The sequence below is a fragment of the Meleagris gallopavo genome, chromosome 8, assembly GCF_905368555.1.
Source record: "Meleagris gallopavo chromosome 8, MGAL_WU_HG_1.1, whole genome shotgun sequence".
Taxonomy (NCBI): domain Eukaryota; kingdom Metazoa; phylum Chordata; class Aves; order Galliformes; family Phasianidae; genus Meleagris; species Meleagris gallopavo.
In genome coordinates, this window is record NC_139411.1 from 21,738,886 (window position 1) to 21,763,371 (window position 24,486).

Sequence of the window (24,486 nt, forward strand, 5' to 3'; positions counted from 1 at the left end):
TGCATGCAGGTCGTGGTCTCACCAATACACTGCGGGCTGCGGCACCGGGAGCCAGGAGGATAATGAGATCTTAATAGTCCAATTATATCCCATCGATTTACTCAGCACATAATTGTCGGTGGCTGGAGCCACCTGACGAAGCTCCTGCTCCGGCTGCCAATGGGAGGATGGATGCTCCCTGTACCTGCCAGCTGCTCGCCCTTCAACCTCCATAGGAGCAGCCCCAGGAGGGGCAGAAAGAGGTTAGAGCCGCAGCTGGGCAGGGGGTGTCAGCATCAGGGTCACCACCCTGCGTTTGCATCCCTCATGAGCATCTGATGGCGATGGGGCATTCTGCAGGTCCCTCTGTGGCAGGCTGATGGGAAGAGGGATCCTGGTTGGTGACAGTCTCTGCCAGCTGAGTGGTGGCCGTGCCTAGGTGATGCTTCCAGAGGCCGTACAATCTCTTTTCTGTGTTGTTAACACCAGCGCTTTGAGTTCTGCTGTCCCGCACACAGTGGGTGGCGGATGGCAGCTGGCAGCGCGCAGACCCTTGCTGACCTCGGGGGTGGCACTTTGAGGCAGAGACAGTGCTGCCCTGTCCCCTTGGTCCTGCTGGCAGCTGGGCTGGCGGGGCCCATTAAAAATCCAGCAGCCTGACATCATGCTGGCACTGCGGGGTGCTGGCGCTGGGTGCAGCCACTTCTCACCTGTGCCCGCAGGGCTGCGGCGGGGAACCCCCGGGGGGACGTGGCTGTCAGCAGCTGATGCGAGTGCTGATGGGTCTATTGATCTCCTTCGATGCGGCAGGCTCGTTCTGTCCCTTCACACTTGCTCCTGTCATCTGTCAGGCGGTGGAGGTGGTATGAGCTGTGCTGGTGGGGCAGCCCCTGCTGTCTGACCCTGTGCCCCAGGACAAATGGCACACGTGGGGACAGCAGGCTGCGTCACAGCGCCATGGTCCTGTGGCTGATGGTCCCTCACAGGTGTCCTGGGGAACTCACAGCCTTCTCCGACAAGATCTCATCCAGTGCAACGCCCACAGTCTGGGGTGCAGCAGCATCTCTTCCAGCCCGAAAGGTCTGTGTAGGGTATGGGGACCCCTCCACCATTCACCTCGCTCACCCCAACAGATGCTGCCAAGTTGAGGAGCCACAGCACAGGGATCTATGGCACAGAGATCTATAGTACAGGGATCTATAGCGTGAGGATATGGCACGGGGAGTCTCTGGCACACCGAGCCATGGCACAGGGAGCCCCAAACTGGAGGCTGCCAGGCTCTGCAGCACTCTTGACAGGCGGTGGGGGGCTCGGGGGCCACGGGAGCCGACGCCACTAGGAAGCGATTACCTCCCCGCTGCGTCCAGCCCTAATCCCCTGGCGGCGCGCAGGGAGCCAGCTCTCCAAACAAGGCTCAATCAGGTTAAAGTGTGAAGTCAGGATTAGGAGGGAGAATGGGAGCGTGGTAATAGCCCCCGGCCTCCCTGCCACCGGCCCGCCAGGCTCTGGCGGTGGAAATTAATGCAGCCGGGGTTTGTTTGCCTGAGTGGGCTCCCCACTGGGAAGTGATGTCGAACAGTTTTGCTCGGGTGCCCCGCTAAGCGTCGGGCAGGGCGGCGCGCCGGGGGGTTGGCTCCCGCTGCCGAGCCCCTGCCAGCCCCGTGGAAGCTGTGCACAGTGCCTGGCACCGCGTCTGGCACCGCGCCGTGCTCCCGGCTCAGCGCCGCAGCACTGCGGGGAGCCGCGTGGTCCCCATGGCCAAGGGCTGGAGAGGCTGCGGGTGAGCCAGCTGCTTGGGGGTCAGGAGGAGCTCCTGAACTCAAGGCTTTAGGAGCGCTGGGCAGGAGTGTTGCGCGGTGGCACTGGCACAGCTGAGGGTGCCGCAAGCCGTGTGACGGAGAGAGGCGAAGCCGTGCCATCTGCTGTTTCCTCGGTGCCAAAGTGTAAAGCAAACATAGCTGGGAGCGATGCAACACCAGGAGGGAAGGGGCCGTGCCTCGTTCTAGCGCTGGGCACTGAGGATCCCGCAGGCAAAGCATGTGTTTGTCGTGTTGTTGTCAGCTGTGTGACTGCACGGGCAGTGAAACCCGGCGCTGGGCATTGCTGAAAGCCTCGCATCCAGCATCTGTCCCACTTGGCTTTGGCACCTGAGCGGCAGCACTTCGTTGGTGCCTGTCACAAAAAGCTGCAAAGGGGGAAGGCCTTGCGAAGTGCGCTCAACCCCCCATGCCGCACTGGACTCCTGAGCCGTAAGTGAGCAGCTTGCAGGCTGTGGGCATGCTGGGACCGCTGGGCACGGTGAGTGCGGAACCATGAGCCAGATTTGTCTGGGGGAGCTGAATGCATTGCTGGAAGCTTCCCCTGCTTGGCCACACTGTGACTGGTAAATGGTGAGGGACAGGAGGCTGCGTCCATGGCAGTGCAGTGCAGTGATTGCAGGGTGAGAGGCAGAAGTGAGCATGTGAGGGTACCCAGATGGGTTTCTTTCTGGGGGATTCCTTCCTCGAGCAGCCACAGATGAACATGAGTCCTTATTTGGGGGGAGAAAGGGCTTAGAGCAATGCTGCCTTCCTCTCTGGGTGCCCAGTTGTGTGGTGAGCCCTGGCCCCATGCAGCTCAGAGTGGGAATAAGGCTGGGGCCAAGGCTGGGTGGTACCAGCACACCAGTACCAGTGCCTGTACTGATACCAGTACCACATGCACTCTCTGGAGCCTGCATCCCACAAAGGTGCTCTCCCAGCAGTTGCCTTCCAATGATGCATTGCAGTGGGAAGGAGGCTGTGCATCTAATCCCAGATCACAGCCGTGAGGTATCTGAACATCCCACCAGTGCACTGAATGAGCCTGTTTTCCTTGGCTTCTCCTTTCCTTTGTTTGGTGCAAGCAAGACTGATAGTTCCCTCTGGAAAGGTTCCCTTCCCATAGTAGTGGTGCTTTTGGCTGAGTTGAAACCTCAGCTTGGAGACTTCCAGGTATTTTGCACACACTAGGCAATGCTTGATGTGTTATCTCAAGGAATTAGGAGTATGGATAAGAGTATGGACGCTGTCCCACTGTCCTGACCCATTCCCACTGCAGTGGGATGTCAGGAATGAGCAGAGTGGGCAATTAAATGGACAGCGATAAATTAATGACCCCATTATTTGTGCCCTCTACCGCATGGGGCAGGCTCCATGGGAATGCCTGCTGGAGCCACTGAGCGTAATTACCAGTTAATCAGCAGGGACCTGTAATTATAGCAGACACAGGGTATTTAAGCACTGAGAGTTTTCCCAGAGCTGTGCCCTGCTGCTCCATGTGTTGGAGCTGGAGATCCCAGTGCTGGACCGCCCCAGGCACGTGCAGCCACCCCAAGTGAAACCACATCACCCAGGCATGGCTGTGGGGCTGCAGTTCCCTGGGATCTGCTGTGGGCACAGCAGCCCTATGAAGTGCTCTGTCTTGCAGGCAATGCTCATTTTCCTTCCTGCTTCTTTCTCCCACAGGGACCTGAGCGAGAACTTCATTCAGGCCATCCCCAGGAAAGCTTTCCGTGGGGCCACAGACCTCAAGAACCTGTGAGTGGCAGTGGGGATGGACACGGGCTGATATGGAGGGTTTGGGTTGGCTCAGCAGCAGGTAATGTGGGGGACTCTGCACCTGTGCCATCCCAGCCATGCTCCTGCTGCTTTCTTCTGCAGGCAACTGGACAAGAACCAGATCAGCTGCATAGAAGATGGGGCTTTCCGGGCCCTGCGGGGGCTGGAAGTCCTGTAAGTGGCCAGGGATGGCTGGAGTCCCCAGCCCCCACCTCTTATCCAACCACCTTACACGGGGAGGTGGTTGAGTGCTGCTGCTCCCGGGTTCAGTGCCCCCTGAACCATCTCACGCTCCCATTTCCATCCTGCCCACCCTGACCTCCCTCCCTCTGCCTTCCCACAGGACGCTGAACAACAACAACATCACGTCCATCCCCGTCTCCAGCTTCAACCACATGCCCAAACTGCGGACGTTGTGAGTGCGGCACCCGTCGGGGCGGGAGGGGCCGGAGGGGGTTGGGGTAATCAGGGCAGCTGGTGGTGGTGGGCAGGAGCCATCCCACAGCACTGACCGCCCCGGCCGCCCACAGCCGCCTGCACTCCAACCACCTGTTCTGCGATTGCCACCTGGCCTGGCTGGCACAGTGGCTCCGCCAGCGGCCCACCATCGGGCTCTTCACGCAGTGCGCGGCCCCGGCACAGCTCCGCGGCCTCAACGTGGCTGAGATCCAGAAGAATGAGTTCAGCTGCTCTGGTAAGGGGTCCCCGGTGTTGGAGACCAAGTGTCCCATTGATTCAGCCCACCCCTGCTGACGAGCTGGGGCTCATCCCAGGGGCTCTGTCCCTGCAGGACAAGCAGATGGAGCGCACGCACAGCTCTGCAGCTTGTCCTCTGGCTCCTGCCCGGCCATGTGCACCTGCAGCAACGGCATCGTGGACTGTCGGGGCAAGGGGCTGACGGCCATCCCTGCCAACCTGCCTGAGACCATGACAGAGATGTGAGTATGGGACCCTGCAGTCCCCAGTGCAAGCTGGGGGACATGGGGACACGTCCCAGGGCTCAGCCACCCCGCTCTCACACTGCCCAGCTTTAGCCCTGGATTTAGCTGCATTAAAAATGTAAATAGAGAAATAATCTCCTTAAGGGAATCCAATTACAACACAAAGCCCCCATCGGGATACAAGGCAGCCGGAGCACCCCCAGACTCATGTTGCTGGGTCAGTAGGTGCTGCCCCAGCCCCCAGTGCTGCCCGCTGTGCCCCCCACCACCACAGTTCCCCTCACATCACTCTCCCTAATGGAAAAAGCCCCAACTACAAGATGCAAGTTGTCCCTGGGTTGAAAGGTGCTGCTCTTTTGGGATGATTTAATGCAAGTTTAGGGTCTTGCAGTCCCCCAAGCCTGTCATTGGGTGCTGGGGCTCAGCCAGCTCCCAGCCTCACCTCTCCCCTGTCTCTTTGCAGACGCCTGGAGCTCAATGGCATCAAGTCCATCCCCCCAGGTGCCTTCTCCCCCTACAAGAAGCTTCGTCGGATGTAATCTTGCAGCACTTCTGACCCCAGAACCCCAAATCCTGCTGCCATGAGTACCTCAGCAGGAGGATAAGGCTGGGGACAAGGAGCTCAGCCCACCTTCTCCCTTTGGGTTTCAGAGACCTGAGCAACAACCAGATCTCGGAGATCGCCCCAGATGCCTTCCAGGGTCTGCGCTCGCTCAACTCGCTGTGAGTGCTCACACCAGGGGCACACAGGGCACCTACTGGGTGCTACCCCATGCCACTGCCACCTGTCTTTCTGTTGCCGTCCCTCCTCTCTAGGGTGCTGTATGGCAACAAGATCACCGACCTCCCCAAGGGCGTCTTCGGGGGACTTTTTGCCCTGCAGCTGCTGTAAGGCTCTGGTGGGACACTCTGTGGGGATACATTTAATGCTGAGGGTCATGGCATGGTAAAAGGACACAGGGTTGGCATCACTTCCTTCCCTCTCTGCCAGGCTCCTCAATGCCAACAAGATCAACTGCGTGCGGGCAGATGCCTTTCAGGACTTGCAGAACCTCTCGCTGCTCTCGCTGTATGACAACAAGATCCAGAGCCTGGCCAAGGGCACCTTCACCTCACTGCGTGCCATCCAGACCCTGTGAGTGCCCGTGTGGCTGCAGGAGGGAATCCTGGGGGATCCCAGTGAGGTGGTAGCAGGTCTTGGTGCAGGCCACCAGTCACCCGCTGTCCTCGATGCAGGCACCTGGCTCAAAACCCCTTTGTCTGCGACTGCAACCTGAAGTGGTTGGCGGATTTCCTCCGTGCCAACCCCATTGAGACCAGCGGTGCCCGCTGTGCCAGCCCCCGGCGCCTGGCCAACAAGCGCATCGGGCAGATCAAGAGCAAGAAGTTCCGCTGCTCAGGTGAGCACCACCCTTGTCCCCTCCGGGGGCTGTGGCCAAATCTCTGCTGTGCACACAGTGGTGCTGATATGCTTTTTCTTTCCGCAGCCAAAGAGCAGTATTTCATCCCAGGTAAGGAGGGAACCACATGTGTGTGAGCGTGTGTGTGTGCATACGGTGCCGGCTGGTGTACCCAGGACACATGTCCCCATGGATAATGTCCCCTTGTGGCCCCTCCTTTGCGCACACCGAGGGCTACGGGTGCACACTTGGGACCAGTTGGGGTGTGGGAGGACCCAGCCAGTTGCAGCCCTGAGACGCTGCCCTCTCTGGCACACAGGGACAGAGGATTACCAGCTGAACAGTGAGTGCAACAGTGACGTGGTGTGCCCTCCGAAGTGCCGCTGTGAGGCTGGCGTGGTGGAGTGCTCCAACTTGAAGCTCACTAAGATCCCAGAGCGCATCCCACAGTCCACAGCTGAGCTGTAAGCACCATGCCCTCCCCTCCTGCAGCCACCGTGTCACTGGCGCTGGGTTTTGCTGAGGGTTTGGTTTGTGCCAGGCCCTTCGCAGCCATCTCTTTTCCCTGCTGCCCACCCCAGGCGCCTGAACAACAACGAAATCTCCATCCTGGAGGCCACAGGCATCTTCAAGAAGCTGCCTCACCTGAAGAAAATGTGAGGATCTGGAGGCGCAGGGGGGCTGGGAGGGTACACAGGGACATGGTGTGGAGTGTGAAAGAGGGGCACCTCCCAAACTGCGGGACCCAGGGAGGGGTGAGGATGCAGCCTGATGGTCCCCCCTCTCCGCAGCAACCTCAGCAACAACAAGGTGTCAGAGATCGAGGATGGGGCATTCGAGGGGGCCGCATCAGTCAGTGAACTGCACCTCACCGTCAACCAGCTGGAGTCAGTGAGGAGCGGCATGTTCCGGGGACTGGACGGGCTGAGGACATTGTGAGTGTCCCTGAGCCATGGGGGTGGGGCCGTCCCACTGCCCCTAGCCTTGCCCATGCCACCGAGCTGGTGCCGTTGGCACCGCTGTGTGTCTGCTTTGGGGCCATCCCTTGCCTGCGTCCAGAGTTGGAGCTGTTGTCTGCTGGGTGCAGCTGCAGCCTTTAGGGGTGAATTCCTGTCCCCCAGGGTCTGCTGGGTCCCATAGTTATGGGGTGTCCTCTCCTCCGCAGGATGCTGAGGAACAACCGCATCAGCTGCATCCACAACGACAGCTTCACAGGGCTGCGCAACGTGCGCCTGCTCTCGCTGTACGACAACCAGATCAGCACCATCGCACCGGGTGCCTTTGACACGCTGCAGTCCCTTTCCACACTGTATGTCCACTCCGGGGATGCTAACAGCCCCTTGCTGGGGGTCTCGGGCCCAGATCTCAGGTGATGCCCTCCCATTTGCAGGAACCTGCTGGCCAACCCCTTCAACTGCAACTGCCAGCTGGCCTGGCTGGGGGATTGGCTGCGCAAGAGGAAGATCGTGACGGGGAACCCGCGGTGCCAACACCCCGACTTCCTCCGGCAGATCCCGCTGCAGGACGTGGCCTTCCCTGACTTCAGGTGTGAGGAAGGTAACTCGCACCCTCCTGTCGCAGCACCATCCCTGCTTCTGTGCTGTCCATCTGTCCCCGCACTGAGCTGGGGTCACCTAGCCCATGGTGCCCCCCCAAAGATGCCCCAGGTCCCTCTGTGGTACCCTAACCTTAGCCCTAAACCTAATGCAATGCAATGCAATGCAATGCATTTGCTACGTGAAATGCAAGCCAATCCAATGAAATGAAATGTAATGATATGAAATGAAATGCAATACAAAGCCATGCAATGGAATGCAGTGCAGTCTTAACCCTAATCCCAACCCTAACCCTAACTGCAATCCTAATGCAGTGCAAAGAAATGCAATGTAAAGCAATGCAATAGACTACAATGCAAACTTAACCCTAACCTTGACCATAACCTCTAAAGCAATAGAATGGAATGCAATGCACCCACGTTCCCACAAGCTGCAAGATTGCACGCACAGCCAGGTGTCAGCTGAGACAGTGCTGCACCCTTGCTTTGGTGCCAAGGGGAGATATGAGTGTGGGTGGTACCCTGTCACAGGTGCAAGGCACTGAACCCAGCATCACGTAGTGCCTGAGGGACAACGAGCTGTGACCCAGTGACGTTGTGTCTCCTGTGTCCCGTGCAGGTCAGGAGGAGACGAGTTGCATCCCACGGCCCCAGTGCCCTCAGGAGTGCACCTGCCTCGACACTGTGGTGCGCTGCAGCAACAAGCACCTCAAGGTCCTGCCCAGGGGTATCCCCAAGAATGTCACCGAGCTGTGAGTGCATTGCCAAGGGTCTGCCTTCCTCCCCCTGCTGCTGCTTTGTGGGCAGGGGTCTGTGCTGCAGGGTACCTGGACATGGGGTGCACCGCTGTCCTGGCTGAGGACATAGGGACCATCCCTGGGGGAGGCATCCCACCCCTGGGGTGCCCAAGGCAGGGTTGGATGGATCTAGTGAGGGGCAGAAATGCATGGGCTTTAAGGTCCCTTACAACACAGCCATTCTGTCATTCCATGGCCATGCCCAAAGGGTGATGTACAGGGGCTGTTGTCACACCCCAGGGCTCTGCAGTCCCCAGCAGCCTGCCACCAGTGCTGGCCCATTCTGTACACATCCATGCGAATGTATGCCACCCCCTCACTCCCCAGTGCCGTCTCACACAGCCTCCTCTCACCGCATCCTCAGCTCCATCTCACACATGCCTTGCAAACACTCACGGCCACCCACGCTCACAGCACGGCGCGTCTGGCTGTGCACACACGCAGGCGGCTGGGGAGCAGCCCCAGGCTCCAGCTTGTGGGGTCTGTGGGTGGGCAGGCACATGTGCAGCTCCCTGCCAGCCAGGGGGTCCCCTGTGAGCACAGGGAGGTAATGTTGGAAGTGCTCTTGTAGCGCAAAGTCTACGGGGCCTTGGTGTACAAAGGGGATATCCTGCTGCTCGAGGTACTCTCCTTCTCCTTCCAGCTACCTGGATGGAAATCAGTTCACCCAGGTGCCAGGACAGCTCTCCACCTTCAAGTACCTGCAGCTGGTGTAAGTGGCTGAGAGCGGGGCTCACCACTGGGACCTGGGGGGGTGGCAGTGTGGGCATGGTGTGCCCTCCCCAGGAAGGACCCCTGCAGATCCCTTTGTGTGGGATCGTGGCTGGCTGGCAGTGTGTCCCTGTGTCCCACTGGGTGTGCAGCGAGAAGGGACGGGAGAGGCCACAGCCCCTGGGTCTGTGTTTTGCAGTGATCTGAGCAACAACAAGATCAGCTCACTGAGCAACTCCTCCTTCACCAACATGAGCCAGCTCACCACCCTGTAAGTGTGGGCACTGGGCTGCAGGCTGCCCTGTCTGAGGGAGGGTGTTCCTAGGGGACCCCAAAGACCAGGGGACCTTCCACCTGAGTGAATGTGCCCTGAGCTGATGTGGGGGTAGGACATGGGGGGGCAGCGTGTAGCTCGGGGTGGCCTCTCTGTGTTGCCTCCTTCCCTTGCACAGGATCCTCAGCTACAACTCCCTGCAGTGCATCCCTCCGCTGGCCTTTGAGGGCCTCCGCTCCCTGCGGCTGCTGTGAGTGTCCCTGTGTCCCCTGTGCACCATGGGCAGCAGTGACACTCCAGTGGGCTCCGGCCTCACCGGCTGGCTGGGCACAGCCCAGGGCTGCCCTTGCTGTCCTGGAGCCACTGGGATCATGGGGCTCTCCGTCCTCCACAGGTCTCTCCATGGCAATGACATCTCCACCCTCCCCGAGGGCATCTTCGCGGATGTCACCTCACTGTCTCACCTGTGAGTCAGGGCTGGGGACCTCAAGACCCAATGGATTTCTCTAGACTGCCTCCCCTTCCTGCTCCTGACAACCCCCCAGTTGTTGCTCCTGCCTCCCACATCCCCACCACCCCTGCCCTTTGTTGCGAGCTGTAGGATTAGCACTCCTCCATCTGTAAGCAGTGAGAGCCCTGCAGAGCCCAGCACTGCCGGCTCGTGCCGCTGCTGCCTCCTCAAGCTTCTCCTAAAGGAGATGGACCGTGGTGCTCACCCATCCTGACCTCAGTGCTCATTCACAGTCCTGCCCTCCCCACTCCCCTCTGCCACCATCACAGTGGGATGGGGCTTGGGATGCTTTAGGATCGGGACACAGGCAGGAGGGGGAGTACCACAGTGCTCAGTGCCCCCGCTTTTGCCCTGCAGAGCCATCGGGGCCAACCCACTGTACTGCAGCTGCAACCTGCGCTGGCTCTCCAGCTGGGTGAAGACAGGCTACAAGGAGCCGGGCATTGCCCGCTGTGCCGGGCCCCCAGACATGGAGGGCAAGCTGCTGCTCACCACCCCCGCCAAGAAGTTTGAGTGCCAAGGTGAGTCCTGTCCATCTGTCCATCTGTGCCTCCCGCTCCATGTACAGCAGGGTGATGCTCCATATGGCTCCGTTGCTCACCGCTGCCTCCCAGTGCTTACAGACGCAACCCCCTTCCTTCCTTCTACCCTTCCCTGCAGGGCCCCCAGCCCTGAGTGTCCAGGCCAAGTGCAACCCCTGCCTCTCCAGCCCCTGCCGCAACCAGGGCACCTGCCACAACGACCCGCTCGGCTCCTACCGCTGCGCCTGCCCCATCGGCTACAAGGTAGTGGCACTGGGTCTCCCAGCCCCAGGTGATGGTGCAGAGGCATGGTGCAGGGCTCTGCCTGCCCAAGCACCTGGGGGAGGGATGGGGAATGAGAAATAGGGCATGGTACCCCTTGCTGCCATGTCTCCTTCCGTCACCAGGGCAGGGATTGCGAGGTGGCGTTGGATGGCTGCTCTCAAAACCCCTGTGCCAACGGGGGCACCTGCCAGCCCCAGGATGTGGACAGGGACAGTTTCAGGTCAGCAGTTTGTGGACACCGATAGAGTTTGGGCATTGGGATGGCAGCATCTCATGGGGAATTGGGGTCTTCTTAGCCCGGGATATCCGTCCGTGCTCTCGCCACTGTGGCACTGAGAGCCAGCACAGGATGCAGCCATGCCCCCATGCAACCCTGCCTACCCCGAACATTTCAGGCATTTCAGGGAAATGGGGTGCAATTAGCAGCTGGAAATAATGGTGGGGCTGCAGGTGGAGGAGGGCTGCACATCCTTCTGCACTAAATGGCCTCTCTCAGCCTGTTGTCTTGGCAACTGAGCGTCCTCAGCATCTTCCACCAGCCCTGGGTTCTCGGGTAGGGGCACATGAGGCTGTGCTCCTCAGCGCTCTGTTGGGAGCAGCCTCTAGCATGGTCTTCTGCCCATGTTTTGGGGAGATCATCCCAACATGGTATTTCCTACCCCGGAGCAGGTGCCTGTGTGCAGCAGGCTTCGAGGGCCCAAACTGCCACACCGCCAGTGACCCCTGCAAAGAGCACAACTGTGAGAATGGGGGCTCCTGTGTGTCAGGTGCCACCAACTATACCTGCCTGTGCCCTGCTCACTACACAGGTACATGGAGCAAGGGTTCTGCCATCCCACTGTGAGATGTGCCCTGATAGGTACCATCTGGCACCCCTTCTTCTGCCCCACAGGGGATTTCTGTGAGCAGCCACCAGATTTCTGCTCAGCCGAGCTCAGCCCGTGCCAGCATGACTCCACATGCATCCCCACCAGCCAGGGGCCCAGGTGAGCCCCAGCCCCTGGGTTTTGCTTTCAGGGGGCTGAAGGCAGTTGGGAGGCTGTAGGGTCTGTAACCCCCCCATGCTGTCCCAGGTGCGAGTGCGCACCCGGTTACGTGGGGGCCAACTGCAGCGAGGACTTCGATGACTGCCAGGACCACCGGTGCCAGAACAACGCTCGCTGCGTGGACGAGGTGAATGGCTACTCCTGCCTCTGCGCCGAGGGTTACAGGTACTGCTGGGGGGGCTAACGGGCCGATCAGGTGTCATCCTGCAGGAGGTGGTCCTGGCCACCATATCCCCCACTGTGGATCCCAGAAGGGACCTGCAGGATTCAGCATCCATGCTTCCACCTGGTGTTGCTGGTGGGGACCCCAAAGTGGGTGGGTGCTGTGGGTGGTGGGGAGGGGGCTGCCCTGGACCCATGCCCAGCACACCCTTGGCCCCGCAGTGGACAGCTGTGCGAGATGCCGCCCCGTGCCACTGGGCAGCCCGGGCTCTGCGAGCGTGCCGAGTGCCAGAACGGGGCGGCCTGTGTGGAGCGGGGCTCCCGTGCCCTCTGCCAGTGCCTGCCTGGCTTTGGTGGCCCCAAGTGTGAGAAGCTGCTGAGCGTCAACTTCGTGGATCGTGACACATACCTGCAGTTCACTGACCTGCAGGACTGGCCCCGGGCCAACATCACCCTGCAGGTGAGGACGCAGGGTGACACACAGGGTGACGGGGGGTGGCCGCCGGCTGTGGGGTCTCACTTCTCCCACCCCCAGGTCTCCACGGCTGAGGACAACGGCATTCTGCTGTACAACGGTGACAGCGATCACATGGCTGTAGAGCTGTACCAAGGCCATGTCAGGGTCAGTTATGACCCCGGCACTCACCCCAGCTCAGCCATATACAGGTACCATGGGCCCCCACACCCTGTGCCCTGACCCCATTGCATGGGCTTGGTGATTTGATGTGGGACGGAGCGCACCTGGTGACACAGCCCTCCCCACCAGTGCCGAGACCATCAATGATGGGCAGTTCCACACCGTGGAGCTGGTGACCTTTGACCAGATGGTGAACCTCTCCATTGATGGCGGCAGCCCCATGACTATGGACAACTCGGGCAAGCACTACACGCTGAACAGCGAGGCCCCGCTCTATGTTGGGGGTATGGGGCCGGCGGGGCACTGGGGGCACAGGGTTGGCTGGGTGTGTGCTGACGGCCCCGCTCTCCCCAGGGATGCCCGTGGATGTCAACTCAGCCGCCTTCCGCCTCTGGCAGCTCCTCAACGGCACCAGCTTCCATGGCTGCATCCGCAACCTCTACATCAACAACGAGTTGCAGGACTTCACCAAGACGCGAATGACGCCCGGTGTGGTGCCAGGCTGCGAGCCCTGCCGCAAGCTGTACTGCCTGCACGGTATCTGCCAGCCCACCGGCGCCCAGGGACCCATCTGCCATTGCGAGCCTGGCTGGGATGGGCCCCACTGTGACCAACCCCGCGGCGGCCCCTGCCAGGGGCACAAGTGAGTGCCCCCTCCCCTGCCTGTCTGCTGCCCCACAGCAAGGGCTGTGCCCCACCGCAGTGGCTCTGTCCCGTTTGGTGCCCCATAGCAGCTCACCTGGCCCATTCACAGCTGACCATGACTTTGTGGCGCCGAGGGTTGTGGTTAGTGGATTTGCTAATAGTTGGACTTTGAGGTCTTTTGCAACCTTAGTGTTTCTATGAATCTGTGGCTCATTGCGACGCTGTGCCTTACCGGTGCCACGCTGTGCCAGAGCCACATCACTGCTGTGGATGCAGTGACTGTGCCCGACCCATGCTGTGCTGCACCCACCCATGTCATGGTGTGCTGTGCCATACCCGTGTTGTGCCCCACCTACGTCATGCCTTAGCCACGCTGTGCCTGATCTACACGTGTCATGCCATACCAGCTGGTGCTGGTACACCACGGTGCAGGCACTGCTGTGCCACGTGTCAGACACCTGATGGCCGTGGCTGCCCACAGGTGTGTGCACGGACTCTGCCTGCCCCTCGACGCCCTCTCCTACAGCTGCCAGTGCCACGAGGGCTACCAGGGTGCCCTGTGCAACCAGCCCAGCACTCTGCCTGACCCCTGCCGTCTCCTGCCCTGCCACCACGGCCGCTGCCGCCTCACCCCGGGCGGCCAGCCCGTATGCGAGTGTCACAGCGGCTACAGCGGGGCCCTGTGCGACCAAGGTAGGCAGCAGGGCGGTGGGTTCGGGGCAGCAGCGCTGGGAGGATCTCTGATCTGCTCTCTGATCCTCGCTGCCCCACAGAGCCCGAGTGCCGCGGGGAGCCGGTGCGGGACTACCACCAGGTGCAGAGGGGCTACGCCATCTGCCAGACCACGCGGCCGGTGCCCTACGTGCAGTGCCGGGGAACGTGCGGCGGTGACACCGACACCGGCTGCTGCATCGGGCTGCGGCCGCGGCGCAGGAAATACGCCTTCGAGTGCAGCAACGGCGCGACTTTCGTGGAGGAGGTGGAGAAGCCCAGCAAGTGTGGCTGCAGCCCGTGCCTCTGAGCGCCGGGGTGCGGGGGCTGCTGCGGACAGCAGGGGGGCAGTGAGGAGCCCCCGGCACCAGGAGCTCGCTCTGCCCTGTAGCCAGGGGCCGGGATGTTGCCAAAGCCCAGCACAGTTCCCACCACTCGGAGGAGCCCATCGGGGCTGGAGGAGGATAGACGTGTTGCATCTAGAGGGTTGCAAAACAAAAAGGAAAAAAAAAAAAAAAAAAAGGAAAAAAGGAAAAAAAAGCCCACAAAACAAGTGTGTAGATAGAGGATTTTTTTAAGAACTTGCAGCTACACAAGTGTGTCTCATGTGGGAGCTGCTCTGTCCCTCCGCCTGCTCTCCCTTCATCTCTGCCTTCTTCATCACTGAGGGGAACGTGTGCCCTCACTGTGTGTCCCCCAGGCAGCCCCACATCCAGCTGGGACCTTCCTAACACCCTGGACCTGGCACTTCAGTGCTTTGTGTGCCACGGGTGCCAGGAGGGCTGAGCTCCATGCTGGCACCCCTGGTTCCCAGCACCCCTAAGTCCCCCTTTCCAAATGGCCCTGGCCCCGCTGCAGCAGCCCCTGCAGCCAGTGTACGGTGCCAGCTCAGCGGCACTGTGGACATGTTGGGTCAAGCAGGTTGGAGCCAGGAGCGGCCTCACCATGCAGTGCCAGCCCTGCCCTGTGCACAGAGATGGGGCCCCTCTCCCTGCTGGGCTGTGTGCAGGGGGTGGTTGTGCTGAAACCTCCCCGAGGATGACCCTTAGATGGCTGCTGGGGCACAGGTTTGCGATGTTGTCAGCCCGGTGGATGCTGGAGCAGCTGAAGGTGGAGATCCCGGAGGCAACACAGCATCCAGCACAGGTCCCAGCAGGTCCGAGCTGTTGGGTTGCAGCCCCACCACACCGCTGTGCCGGGGGACATGCTGGCAGGGCAGCAGGGGCACCACGCCATGTGCCGGCCATTGGCAACCCAGGACCGAGGGTGACGGGCCAACCTGGGGCAAATCACCGTGTCACCCCCAGGGCTGTGGCTGCAGCTCTCCCCATCACATCACACCAGTGCTTCAACGCGTCCCGCTGGGTGCAGCCGGCTGGTGGGTGCCATCACTGTCCCCACGCACCCAGGACATGCCACCGCCATGGGGACATCTCTGCCACCAGCACCCTGTGCTGCACAGCACAGCGGGATGCTCTCATTCAGCCCCCGGCCGGGGCTCAGTTGTGTTGTGTTTCTGTTCTTGCTGTAAGCTAACCGCTAAAGTATCTCTTTATACAGAATACTTACAGATTCTAATATATATTTGTATTTCATTTTGTTATAGTATTTTTCTATGTTTGGGGTCAACAAACGCTGTTTTCTTTTTGTTTACAGATGCTACTGGGCAGGAACATGACGGTGGCTTTGTCTGGCCCGCGCGGTGTGTGTGTGTCACTGTTGCAGCCGCCGGTTTGTGCTGGGCTGGGGAGGGCACCCTCCGCCGGCAGAGGCTGTGTTGTTTTAGGAGATGTTCGGTATTGTCTATGTTGTCCTCCACGTGAACATGACATTGATTCATTCAGAGGCCCGGCATTGTCTTTATGGGGACATGCGGAGGGGCACAGGGTGGGGATGGCGTGGGCAATGGGGGGACCCAACGCTGCTGGAGGGAGGTTGTGCCCCATTGCTCTGGCCCACGTGTGCCATCCACGCCCCCACCCTCCCACCATTTATCACAGCAAAGCGGCTCTGATATCAAAGAAACGTTTAATAAGCTGCAATAAAATACGGACCTTTAGAAAGCTCATCATCAGGTGAATATCAACAACAGAGGGAGAAAAGGCGGTGGGAGTCCGTGAGGAGCTCAGATCTGAGTCAGGGAGCTTTACCTGGAACAAGAACACAGCTTCCTCGAGAGTCTAAACGACAGGAGCACAGAGTTCACAAAATGTCAACATTGAGAGAGTCGATACACTGCCAAAGTTCAAATGACCCAGCTCTTATAGCTATACATATCGATTTAAAGCAACTTAATATAACTTTATTTCATTTTTTATATACACGTTCAAAGGTTCGTCAGGTGAGGTATGTAAACATCATCTAATGGAAACCCCTCTGCACCTTTCCGACCGAGGATTCACAGCAGACGTTTTGCTTTCCCCCAGCACGGAGCCGAGCGAGCGGCCGTGCTCCCTGCACATCGTTCTGACATTTCACATTGGTCAGGCTCTGACATACAGTACCGGACAGGAGGGCTGTTCGGATCAGTGTCTAAAGTTCATCCTAGAGAAACGAACAGAGCGACAAAACTCCTTCCAGGGAAGTGGACACAAAGGAAGGGAAAACATTTGCTATCGGGGCGGAACTAAGATTCAAACATTGAGCATCTTGGAAAGAACAAAAAGAAACATATTGGGTTGGTTGGGTTGGTGCTTTTCTTTCTTTTGTTTTTTTCCTTTCTTTTTCCACACCACAGTTCCAAAGGTGAAGGGCTCTCGTGAGCCCCTCTGACTCACTCCCATCCCATGCTCTGAAATGAGGGATCTGTCACCGAACAGCAGGGCTGATCCCATTATGGGATGGGTGCAGCGAAACAGGGTTAAAAACAGACAGAAAAAAGCCATACACGCTTAGGAAAAACACACACAAACAGGCAACCGACCTCAAACCCTCCAATAAACATGGCGGAAGGGCAAGCAAAGAGGCAATGACCTTACAGGGCCAGCTTGGCTGCGGACAGCTGCCCTTCTGCCCTGCTGTGTGGGCACCTTGGGCTCAGAGCAGCCGCTTGGAACAACCCTGGGGCAGCTCCTCCAGACCCGCACCCCACACTGGGCTGAGCCCCCGTCATTCAAGACATTATTACTAAAATCTTATTGCTGGCAGTGCCCCTACCATGGAGACCCTCACCTCTCCCTCCCAGCTCCCGCTCACCCTCTGACATCGTCAGAAATGAGATGAAGAGTTAATGCTTGGGCACCGATGAGACGGGACCCCGCAGCTGCCCTGTCCCCCTGCGCCATCAGGCAGCCACAGCGGCCGCCAGTCGGAACAAGAAACTACGGAAAGCCCACAAAATAAATATAAAAAACCCGACTATTTACAATATTAAATCCGTGAGAATTGAGAGAGAGAGAAAAAAAATGTCTTTACCTGCCCCAAAAGCTTAAAAAGTAGGTTAGCATCCTGCCGCCTAGCACAACACTATCTTACATGGCACCTACACATAATATATATTCACATTTCATTTTAAAATTAGGTACTCTTACAAACAGACTTAGAAAACATTGGCTAGCGAGGTGGCCTGCGGGCCAGGTGACACCACAGTGGCCACCACGGTGCCCTCTCTGGCCATCTCACAGCTGCCAACGTGCCCTGAATCAAACGCCAGCTGCCCGCGGCCCGGTGGAAGTGCTCTCAAACCTGGGGGGTCGGGGGGGGGGGGGGGAAACCGTGATTCCTCTAAGCCTAGGGGTGATCTTAATACAAACTCCTGAGAACATCTTAGAACAGATGGATTCATTTCACAACCACCAAGCAAAGGAACGGGCGGAACGGACGCTATGATACGCGGAGCAGGGAGCGGGGGTGGAGGTAAACTCCGAGAGTAGGATGAGAAGTCAGCCAACAAGGAAAGCTGAAAGGGCAGCGGTGGCAGCAGCAGCCGGCACTGCTGTGATCGGGGAGCACTGGGGGCACAGCACTGGGGCTGGAGGGAGGACATCGGGGAGTAAGTGGGGAATGGAGCAAGGCAACACTGCCTGGAAGGGAGGGAGAAGAAAATCAAATCTGGGCACTGATGAAGAAATGGTGGTGATGCCACCCTGCCATGTGGCTACCTCACATGCAGGTCCTTTCATTTGCTAGCCAACTAAAACATCCCTCCGTCCTTTCCCAAAACAGCACTCACAAGCACAAAGCATGTGGTAAAAGCACGTGTCATCGGCTGCAAGACCCAGGAGCTACAACTGGTGTCAGCATGAGAACACACACAGGAGATGAGGAGATGGCACCTCCTGAGTGGCAGCATAGAACTGGAGATGCCTCCCAGCAGGAAGCCACCCTGTTTTTCTGGAGATGAGAGCATTCCTGGCTGACCTACGATGCAGAGAACTCGCATAGAGCACTGCCGTGCCCACCCTAACCTGGGCAGGGCCATGCCCAAGTGCTGGCCGCAGTCACTTGGCCACAGGTGGCGGCCACACTCTACCCACCAAAGACAAAGCCCCTCCTGAAATCCAAAGCTGTCACTGTTAAATAAAACAGAAGAGCACTCCGCTGCCTCACCAGGCACCCCATCACCTGGCTGCCCTCAGCTTTCAGCCTAACTGACAACTCACATTCCTCCCATGCCACGGGATGCCCAGCATCCCAACCGACATGTGCTAAGGCTGCAGCACAGCTCTGGGGAGCAACATCTGGAGCTGTCATCCCAACACAGGGCAGCAAGGGACAGCCCCCTGAAGTCAAAGAAATTAAATGCAGAATGTGAGGAGGGGGTCCTGCATTTCTACCCCAGCCCAAGGGAAGGGAAAGGCAGGAGCAGGTGGAGAGAAGACCCGTGGGGAAGGTACAGAGCAGTGCTACGGCTGCCACCGGCGCCTCTCCTGAAATGCTTTTAAATCTTTCCTGATGGAATGTTTGACATCTTTAATACATGCAGTAAAAATTAAAGTCATAGATAACTCTGTATTAATCTGTACAGGGTCTGACAGGCTAGATTTAATCACTTTGTTGCTGCTCAAAGAGCTCGCTTTTGCATGATTTAAAGGGGAGGGAAAGTTTTCAAACCAAAGTCTTGCTGCTTCCTACACGGGACGCTCACACTGGGATTCCTGCAAGCAGCAAGGTGCGTGTTTGTACAAAAGTGAATGCAAACTATAGGGAAAATCAGCTGCAGCTGTGCAAAGGAACAGGGTAGGGGCAGAGCCGCAGGGTGACATCCATGTGTGGGTACCTGGAGAGCCACCGGCAGCTGCAGGAGAACCGACACGTGTCCCATCCACCTTCGTCTCTCTCACCGATGCAAAGGGGTTTGGGTTTGCTTGAAATGCCGTTCACAGACAGACAGAAGGGCGCTGAAGGGAAGGGAAATGCTGGCGTGCACCGAAAGGCTGCCGAAAGCTACTTCATGTGCACAAAGGTGGTTTTCTTTCTGCTACAGTACAAGTGCTTGTGCCTCAAGTATAAAACGCAAGCCTCCAAATCACACAGACGAGCTTCTTAATTTTATTTTTAAAGTGATAAATAAGGCACTGTACTTTTAACTAAAACTGCCTGGTTCTGAGTTCAAAAGCCCCAGGACCATCGGAACTGCAAACACTTCCTTCGGAACAGCAGAGCCAGACAGGCTGACCTCTTCTCCGCCTCAGACACAGCTTCCGATGCCTAACATCACGGGCATGATCCTGTAACTGCGGATTTTAAAGGCTTGCTACAGCTTATAAAAGCAGCTTTAGTTAATGCATGGTAAGGGTTACTACTATACAAGAGTTCTGTACATGGCTACCGCTGCGTTGCTACTTGGCATCCAGCCGCGAGCGCTTGCTGTGCGAGCAGTCCCCCTTCGCCCGCAGCTTCCTCTTGCCCTGCGAACTGCTGCCTTCCTGCCCCTTCCTCACAGCCCTGGGGAGGGCCTTCCCCCCGCCCGCCTTCTTGTTGGCCATCTTCTGTGCCCGCGTCGAGGACTCGCCCAGCGGTCTGTGCCGCGGGGATGGGCCCAGCTCCTCGTGGCCGGGCGGCGGTGCGGCACGGCGGCTGGTGTTCTCCTTGCCCTTCCGCACCGGCAGCCGCACCTTCTCCAGTTGCCTTTTCGGGGCTCTCTTCTCTTTTGAAGACATCTTCTTGGCCAGCTTGCTGCTCCTCTCCACCTGCTTGCGGGTGGCAGGGGCCTTGGTGCCCACTTCTGAGTGCTTTACTTTTCCAGCCTTCTTGGCCGGCACCTTGTCCTTCCCCGAGGAGCCAGCCCGCTCCTGCGTGACCTCACTCTCCTTCAGAGTCCTCTTCTTCCTGCTGAGATGCTCAGCCCTGGGCGAGGGCTCCTCCTGGCCTTTACTCTTCCCTTTCCGCCCTTTCCCCGCTCCATCTGCTGAGGGTGATTTAGTGGGGAAGGCATCCGCCTTGATCTGCAGGGCCAGCTTGGGGGACATGAGCGGGTTGATGCACAGGCTCTTGCGGCTGGTCTTGCCCTCGGGGCCCGGTTGCTCGCCAGGCACGTCGCCACGCCGGTCGGTGCGGGTGGCACGGTGCTGGGCCCGCAGCTTGCCCCTCAGCTGGGAATACTTGCGCAGGATGCGGGTGCTGGCCTGGGTGGGCAGGCTGGGGGTGGGCTGTGCACCCCGCTCCTGGCTCATTTCCTCGGGGCTGGCTTCAGGCGGAGGAGGCTGGCCGGCCACATTGCCCTCTTCTGCCTCAGCTTTGTCGGCATTCTCGCGGATCTTAGCCCACAGCTTTTGGTTTTTCAGGTTGTTGCGGGCCGGCGTAGTGGCGGCGAATTTCTTCAAGTGTTTTTTCAAGCGCTCAGCCTGCAGTGAGCTGGGGTAGAGGCCAGAGGAGGAGTACTTCTGCATGGGAACCTTGATGGGGGGGATCTCCCCTGGGAGACGCGTGTTGAGTTTCTTCACGATCACCAGTGAGCGGGTCTCGGTGGTCTCCAGGAACCACTGGCAGATGTCGGACAGCTTGTAGGCCTTCATGAACAGCATCTGGACAGGAGACAGCTTCTGAACCTCCAGCGCTCCTCTGCTTTTCCGCGTCCTTTTCTTGCTTTTCCAGATCTCCTTCAGCTTGTCGGCTTTGTTCTTCACCTTGGGGGCTGGCTGCACCTCCTTCTCCAGCTGGATCCAGCCCTTCTGCACCTTCATGTACTGGGCATTGAACTCAGCAATCAGCTCCTGGTTCTCCTCTTCAGCGCACCACTCCATGAACCTTGGCTTGCTGTCTTCTGCATCCATATCCTCCAGCACCAGGGCGTCATCATTCCCTGAACTGCACTCGTCCCTGGCTTTAGGGACAGCCTGCATAGACTCCTTCCCTGGCAAGCTCTTTTTTGCAGTGTCAGCTGTTGCAGGTGTGTGTCTTAAGTTGTAAAACTGCAGGGTGACCTTTTTGTGCTTGGCAGCCTTCGCTGGGAGATGCTTGCTTCCTCCACCTCTGCTGGTGGGACACGGAGACTGGCTGCTCACCGTCTCATAGTGCTCCAGCTTCCCCGTGTCTATGGCACTGTCCGAGCTCTCCTCCTTTGCACAAGCATTGCCCAGCTTCACCTCTGCTTGCACATTGCTTGCAGGCGCACTGCTTTCTGCTGGTAGGAGGATGCTTTTCTTCTCAGCATCAGTCTGCACACAGATGTCCAGCATCTCACCTGGTTGATTTTGGCCACCTGTAGCAGTGGGGTCGTCTTTATGGGAATTTTCTCCCTCGGATGCAGTTTCTTTTGCTAAGATGCTTTTATAGGTCTGCCTGGTGGTGACACCGTTCTCCTCAGCCGTGCTTTCTAGATCCTGCCCGGTGCTTAGCCCATCGTTGTGTTGGAGCAGCACACTATGGAAGCAGTCATTTGGGAGGTGTGCGGATGTTGTCCCATCCAGGTTCCCTTCTCTCTTGAACCGCTTAGCACCCGGACTCTTGGAGGCTTTGATCTGAAGGCCAGGAAGGTGCACAGGGCTGGAAGAACCAGCGTCCTCAGTGCTGCCCTCCGTGGGTGGTTGAGACTGCTGGCTTCGGAGACGCCGGTCAGATGCCACAAGCGTTCTCCTTCCTTTCTTTCGCTTCTTGTCTAGGCTGTCTTTGGAAGAGATGGAGTCTTTCTCTGCTGTTTCCAAGCCATCAGGTTCAGGCAGTGTTTCCTCTTCAGCAGGCTCCTTTTCACCTGCCAAGCTGTTGTTCTGCTCTGCCTCGCCTTCCAAGTCCACAGGGAGAGCTATGCTGGCTGGTGCAGCCTCCTCTTGCTCAAGGGAGGTGTCACCTGGTACAACTGATAGTTGGGCATCTGGTATAGTATCAGTGCTTTTGTTCACCTCCACGCTCTGCAAGGTGGCAGGGGACTCTGGTGGACAATTCCTGCCATCCGCGGCAGGGGGCTGCTCAGGAGCCTGCAGCTCTGGAGAGCGTGGAGAGGGTTCTGCAGAATGCACACCACAGGGCTCTGTGCTGCTGGCGCCTGGGAGCACTGCATGGTCCCTGGTGTCAGCGTCAGGTGCCGCATCCAAAGCAGGGCAGAGCTGCATGGGGGACCCCGGCTCTGGGCTGGCAGGGAGGTCTGGAGTAGTTTGCACACCCACATCTGGGGAACCTTTCTCCCCGATGGCTGCTTCAGTGGCGGGAAGGACGGCACAGCCTGCAGCTGACACAGCATCACTGTCCTTGGAGCTGCCATCCCCAGAGGGAGCCGCACCAACCTCCGGAGCAGCCAAGCCCCCAGCCCCTTGGCTACAGGGGGAGCCCGGGGGTGGAGAACCAGCTGCGCTGTCCTCCGTCTGAGGGCTGGGCGGTGCTGAGAGTGAGAACAGGGGCACAGCTGCAGAGGCCTCCCGTGACCGCAGCACCCGCACATCCCGCAGCTCCCGCTGCACGGAGCCCAGCTCACCCCTGCTTTTCGTCTCTCTGCTGGCTGGCGTGCCTTTGGCCAGCAGCCGGAGCGAAACCCTTTTCTCCCCATCCCGTCCTGCCCCCGTGGCGCTGCCCCCTGAAAGCACCAGAGTCGGCTTCGTGCTTACGAGTGCCTGCGTCCGCTGCGCCATGCCACCGCCCCGCTCCTCTGCCCGCGAGCTTTTCACCAGCGTGCGGACAGTGGGCAGCTCACAGCACTCCCCATTGAAGAAATACCCCCGCGTGCTCTTCCGTGCCGTCCTGCGGGATGACACGGCGCGCTGGCTCTCAAAGTGGCACTCAGTGATGGGCTGGCTGATGTAGACCACGTCGCACTGGTTGTCGTAGTCATTAATCCGCAGCCCCGAGGCCTTTTTGCTCTTGCGGGAGGGCCGAAGGGAGGCTGCCTTGGCACGGGGGTGCCCAGCAGGGGCACGGTGGGAGGTTGGTGTGGTGCCGGCGGGCAGCCAGCCCTCTTTGGATTTGTCAAGTGGGCCCTTGTCGGCCGGGTGCAGGTGGCAGCCTACCTTGCCCTTGGCCACAGCGTGCAGGTGGTTGTCTGGCTTTGGTCTTGTGTCTTGTTCTTTCACATCGAGGTCCTGGTGCAAAGATGCTTTCGAGCCACATTGTAACGCATTCTCTTTGTCTGCACGGCGAGGAGAGCTGACAGCAAAGCCAGGGTCCCAGGGCTCCTCAGGCAGAGCCCTGAAAGAGCTCTTCTGGGAGCCCAGACAGCTGTCCAGGCCGTCCTCACTGCCGTTCACATTGGCCACTTTGACAGAGATGTAGCCTTCCACTAGCGCCTTACCTGCTCCCTGCTCTTTGCTGTCCTCACACCTTCTGATGCCGGCATCTTGTTCGTGGACAGCAGCTTGCCCCTCCAGGCTTTTTGTGGCGTGGTGGAAATTCAACGAGGAAGAGTTCAACGTGCTGAGGTATCCTTGAGTGGAGCTGTCCTTTGGGCTGGCAGAGCGCAGCCGCGTGCTGGGGGGGTCAGGGAAGTCTCTCCTCAAAGCAGGGCTGGAGCTCTCTGCCCTGTCCATGGGCTTCAGCTCTGCAGGCTGCCCTGTGCTGTCAGTGCCTGGCTGTCCTGGCTCCAAGGAAGAAAGGGGCCTTGGGTCAGTACACGTAGCACCCTTATCCTGGTTTTCAGTGCTTTGCTGGCTACAACCAGAGCCACAAGTGGAGGCCTCCATGCTTTCGGATTCAGACGACTGCTGGCCTTCACAGTCTGGTTGTACTTCAGTGTATATGTCGTTTAGCACACGGATGAACTGCTTCTGGTGGTGCGTACACAGTCTGACCATAAACTTTTCCAGTGGAGACTTGGGCTGATTGTTAGAGTCTATTGCTACTGCCTCTGCTGCATCCTCACTAGAGAGACAAAGAGAAAAGCGGTCAGTAACACGTCTTGGGAACAAAAGTTTATGCTGCAAAACTGGAACACCCTCCTCCTCCCACTCAGACCCATCACTCACTGGATGCTCAGATGAGATCGAGCACCCTGGTGCCATGAGGCTGGCATCCCCCATCACAGGATATGAATTGCATTTTGTTTGTCACAGACTGCTAGAGCACCATAACTGCACTTCTCAGAACCAGGTTTGTGATATGCACAGGCCCAACACTTCCGGGACACACCAGTGCGAGTGCACACATCTACACATACACATTTTGGCTCCCAGCACGCAGGACATGCCTGCGGCCACACACCCTTCTGTGCTGCTGTGCCCTGCCATTTGCTCTGTGCTTTGGTTTACTGCCATTTGGTAAATTTACTCTGCCCACCTGCAGTGCTCACCCAGGAAGGTGGGCAGCATTGTCTACAGGATCACTGCCACGAGCTACCTCTTAAACAAGACGATTATCATTTCTCTGCTCAG

The 24,486-nt window shown here is 58.6% G+C and overlaps 2 protein-coding genes across 14 annotated transcripts in view; one reads left to right on the top strand and one right to left on the bottom strand.

The window, feature by feature from the left end:
* Positions 1 to 15,596, top strand: part of SLIT1 (slit guidance ligand 1) — a 31,294-nt gene extending 15,698 nt beyond the window's left edge. For 2 of the 4 annotated variants that reach the window (XM_085229144.1, XM_085229145.1), the window contains exons 5-37: positions 3,465 to 3,536; positions 3,660 to 3,731; positions 3,901 to 3,972; positions 4,088 to 4,251; positions 4,348 to 4,495; positions 4,962 to 5,033; positions 5,150 to 5,221; positions 5,315 to 5,386; positions 5,490 to 5,633; positions 5,735 to 5,898; positions 5,986 to 6,009; positions 6,218 to 6,362; positions 6,480 to 6,554; positions 6,690 to 6,833; positions 7,064 to 7,207; positions 7,289 to 7,455; positions 8,073 to 8,205; positions 8,822 to 8,962; positions 9,161 to 9,232; positions 9,414 to 9,485; positions 9,630 to 9,701; positions 10,104 to 10,267; positions 10,407 to 10,531; positions 10,675 to 10,772; positions 11,222 to 11,361; positions 11,445 to 11,538; positions 11,626 to 11,763; positions 11,983 to 12,220; positions 12,296 to 12,426; positions 12,527 to 12,681; positions 12,752 to 13,040; positions 13,524 to 13,735; positions 13,816 to 15,596. In XM_085229144.1, the coding sequence (XP_085085270.1) occupies positions 3,465 to 3,536; positions 3,660 to 3,731; positions 3,901 to 3,972; positions 4,088 to 4,251; positions 4,348 to 4,495; positions 4,962 to 5,033; positions 5,150 to 5,221; positions 5,315 to 5,386; positions 5,490 to 5,633; positions 5,735 to 5,898; positions 5,986 to 6,009; positions 6,218 to 6,362; positions 6,480 to 6,554; positions 6,690 to 6,833; positions 7,064 to 7,207; positions 7,289 to 7,455; positions 8,073 to 8,205; positions 8,822 to 8,962; positions 9,161 to 9,232; positions 9,414 to 9,485; positions 9,630 to 9,701; positions 10,104 to 10,267; positions 10,407 to 10,531; positions 10,675 to 10,772; positions 11,222 to 11,361; positions 11,445 to 11,538; positions 11,626 to 11,763; positions 11,983 to 12,220; positions 12,296 to 12,426; positions 12,527 to 12,681; positions 12,752 to 13,040; positions 13,524 to 13,735; positions 13,816 to 14,063 (4,273 nt within the window). In that variant the 3' untranslated portion in view covers positions 14,064 to 15,596. The remainder of the gene's footprint in view (positions 1 to 3,464; positions 3,537 to 3,659; positions 3,732 to 3,900; positions 3,973 to 4,087; positions 4,252 to 4,347; positions 4,496 to 4,961; positions 5,034 to 5,149; positions 5,222 to 5,314; positions 5,387 to 5,489; positions 5,634 to 5,734; positions 5,899 to 5,985; positions 6,010 to 6,217; positions 6,363 to 6,479; positions 6,555 to 6,689; positions 6,834 to 7,063; positions 7,208 to 7,288; positions 7,456 to 8,072; positions 8,206 to 8,821; positions 8,963 to 9,160; positions 9,233 to 9,413; positions 9,486 to 9,629; positions 9,702 to 10,103; positions 10,268 to 10,406; positions 10,532 to 10,674; positions 10,773 to 11,221; positions 11,362 to 11,444; positions 11,539 to 11,625; positions 11,764 to 11,982; positions 12,221 to 12,295; positions 12,427 to 12,526; positions 12,682 to 12,751; positions 13,041 to 13,523; positions 13,736 to 13,815) is intronic. The other 2 variants (XR_014884620.1, XM_031554588.2) reach the window with 2 other exon arrangements.
* Positions 15,597 to 15,762: 166 nt separating this feature from the next.
* LCOR (ligand dependent nuclear receptor corepressor) overlaps positions 15,763 to 24,486 on the bottom strand; it is a 73,265-nt gene continuing 64,541 nt past the window's right edge. For all 10 annotated transcript variants that reach the window (XM_085229138.1, XM_085229134.1, XM_085229136.1 and 7 more), the window contains one exon: positions 15,763 to 23,977. In XM_085229138.1, the coding sequence (XP_085085264.1) occupies positions 19,534 to 23,977 (4,444 nt within the window). In that variant the 3' untranslated portion in view covers positions 15,763 to 19,533. The remainder of the gene's footprint in view (positions 23,978 to 24,486) is intronic.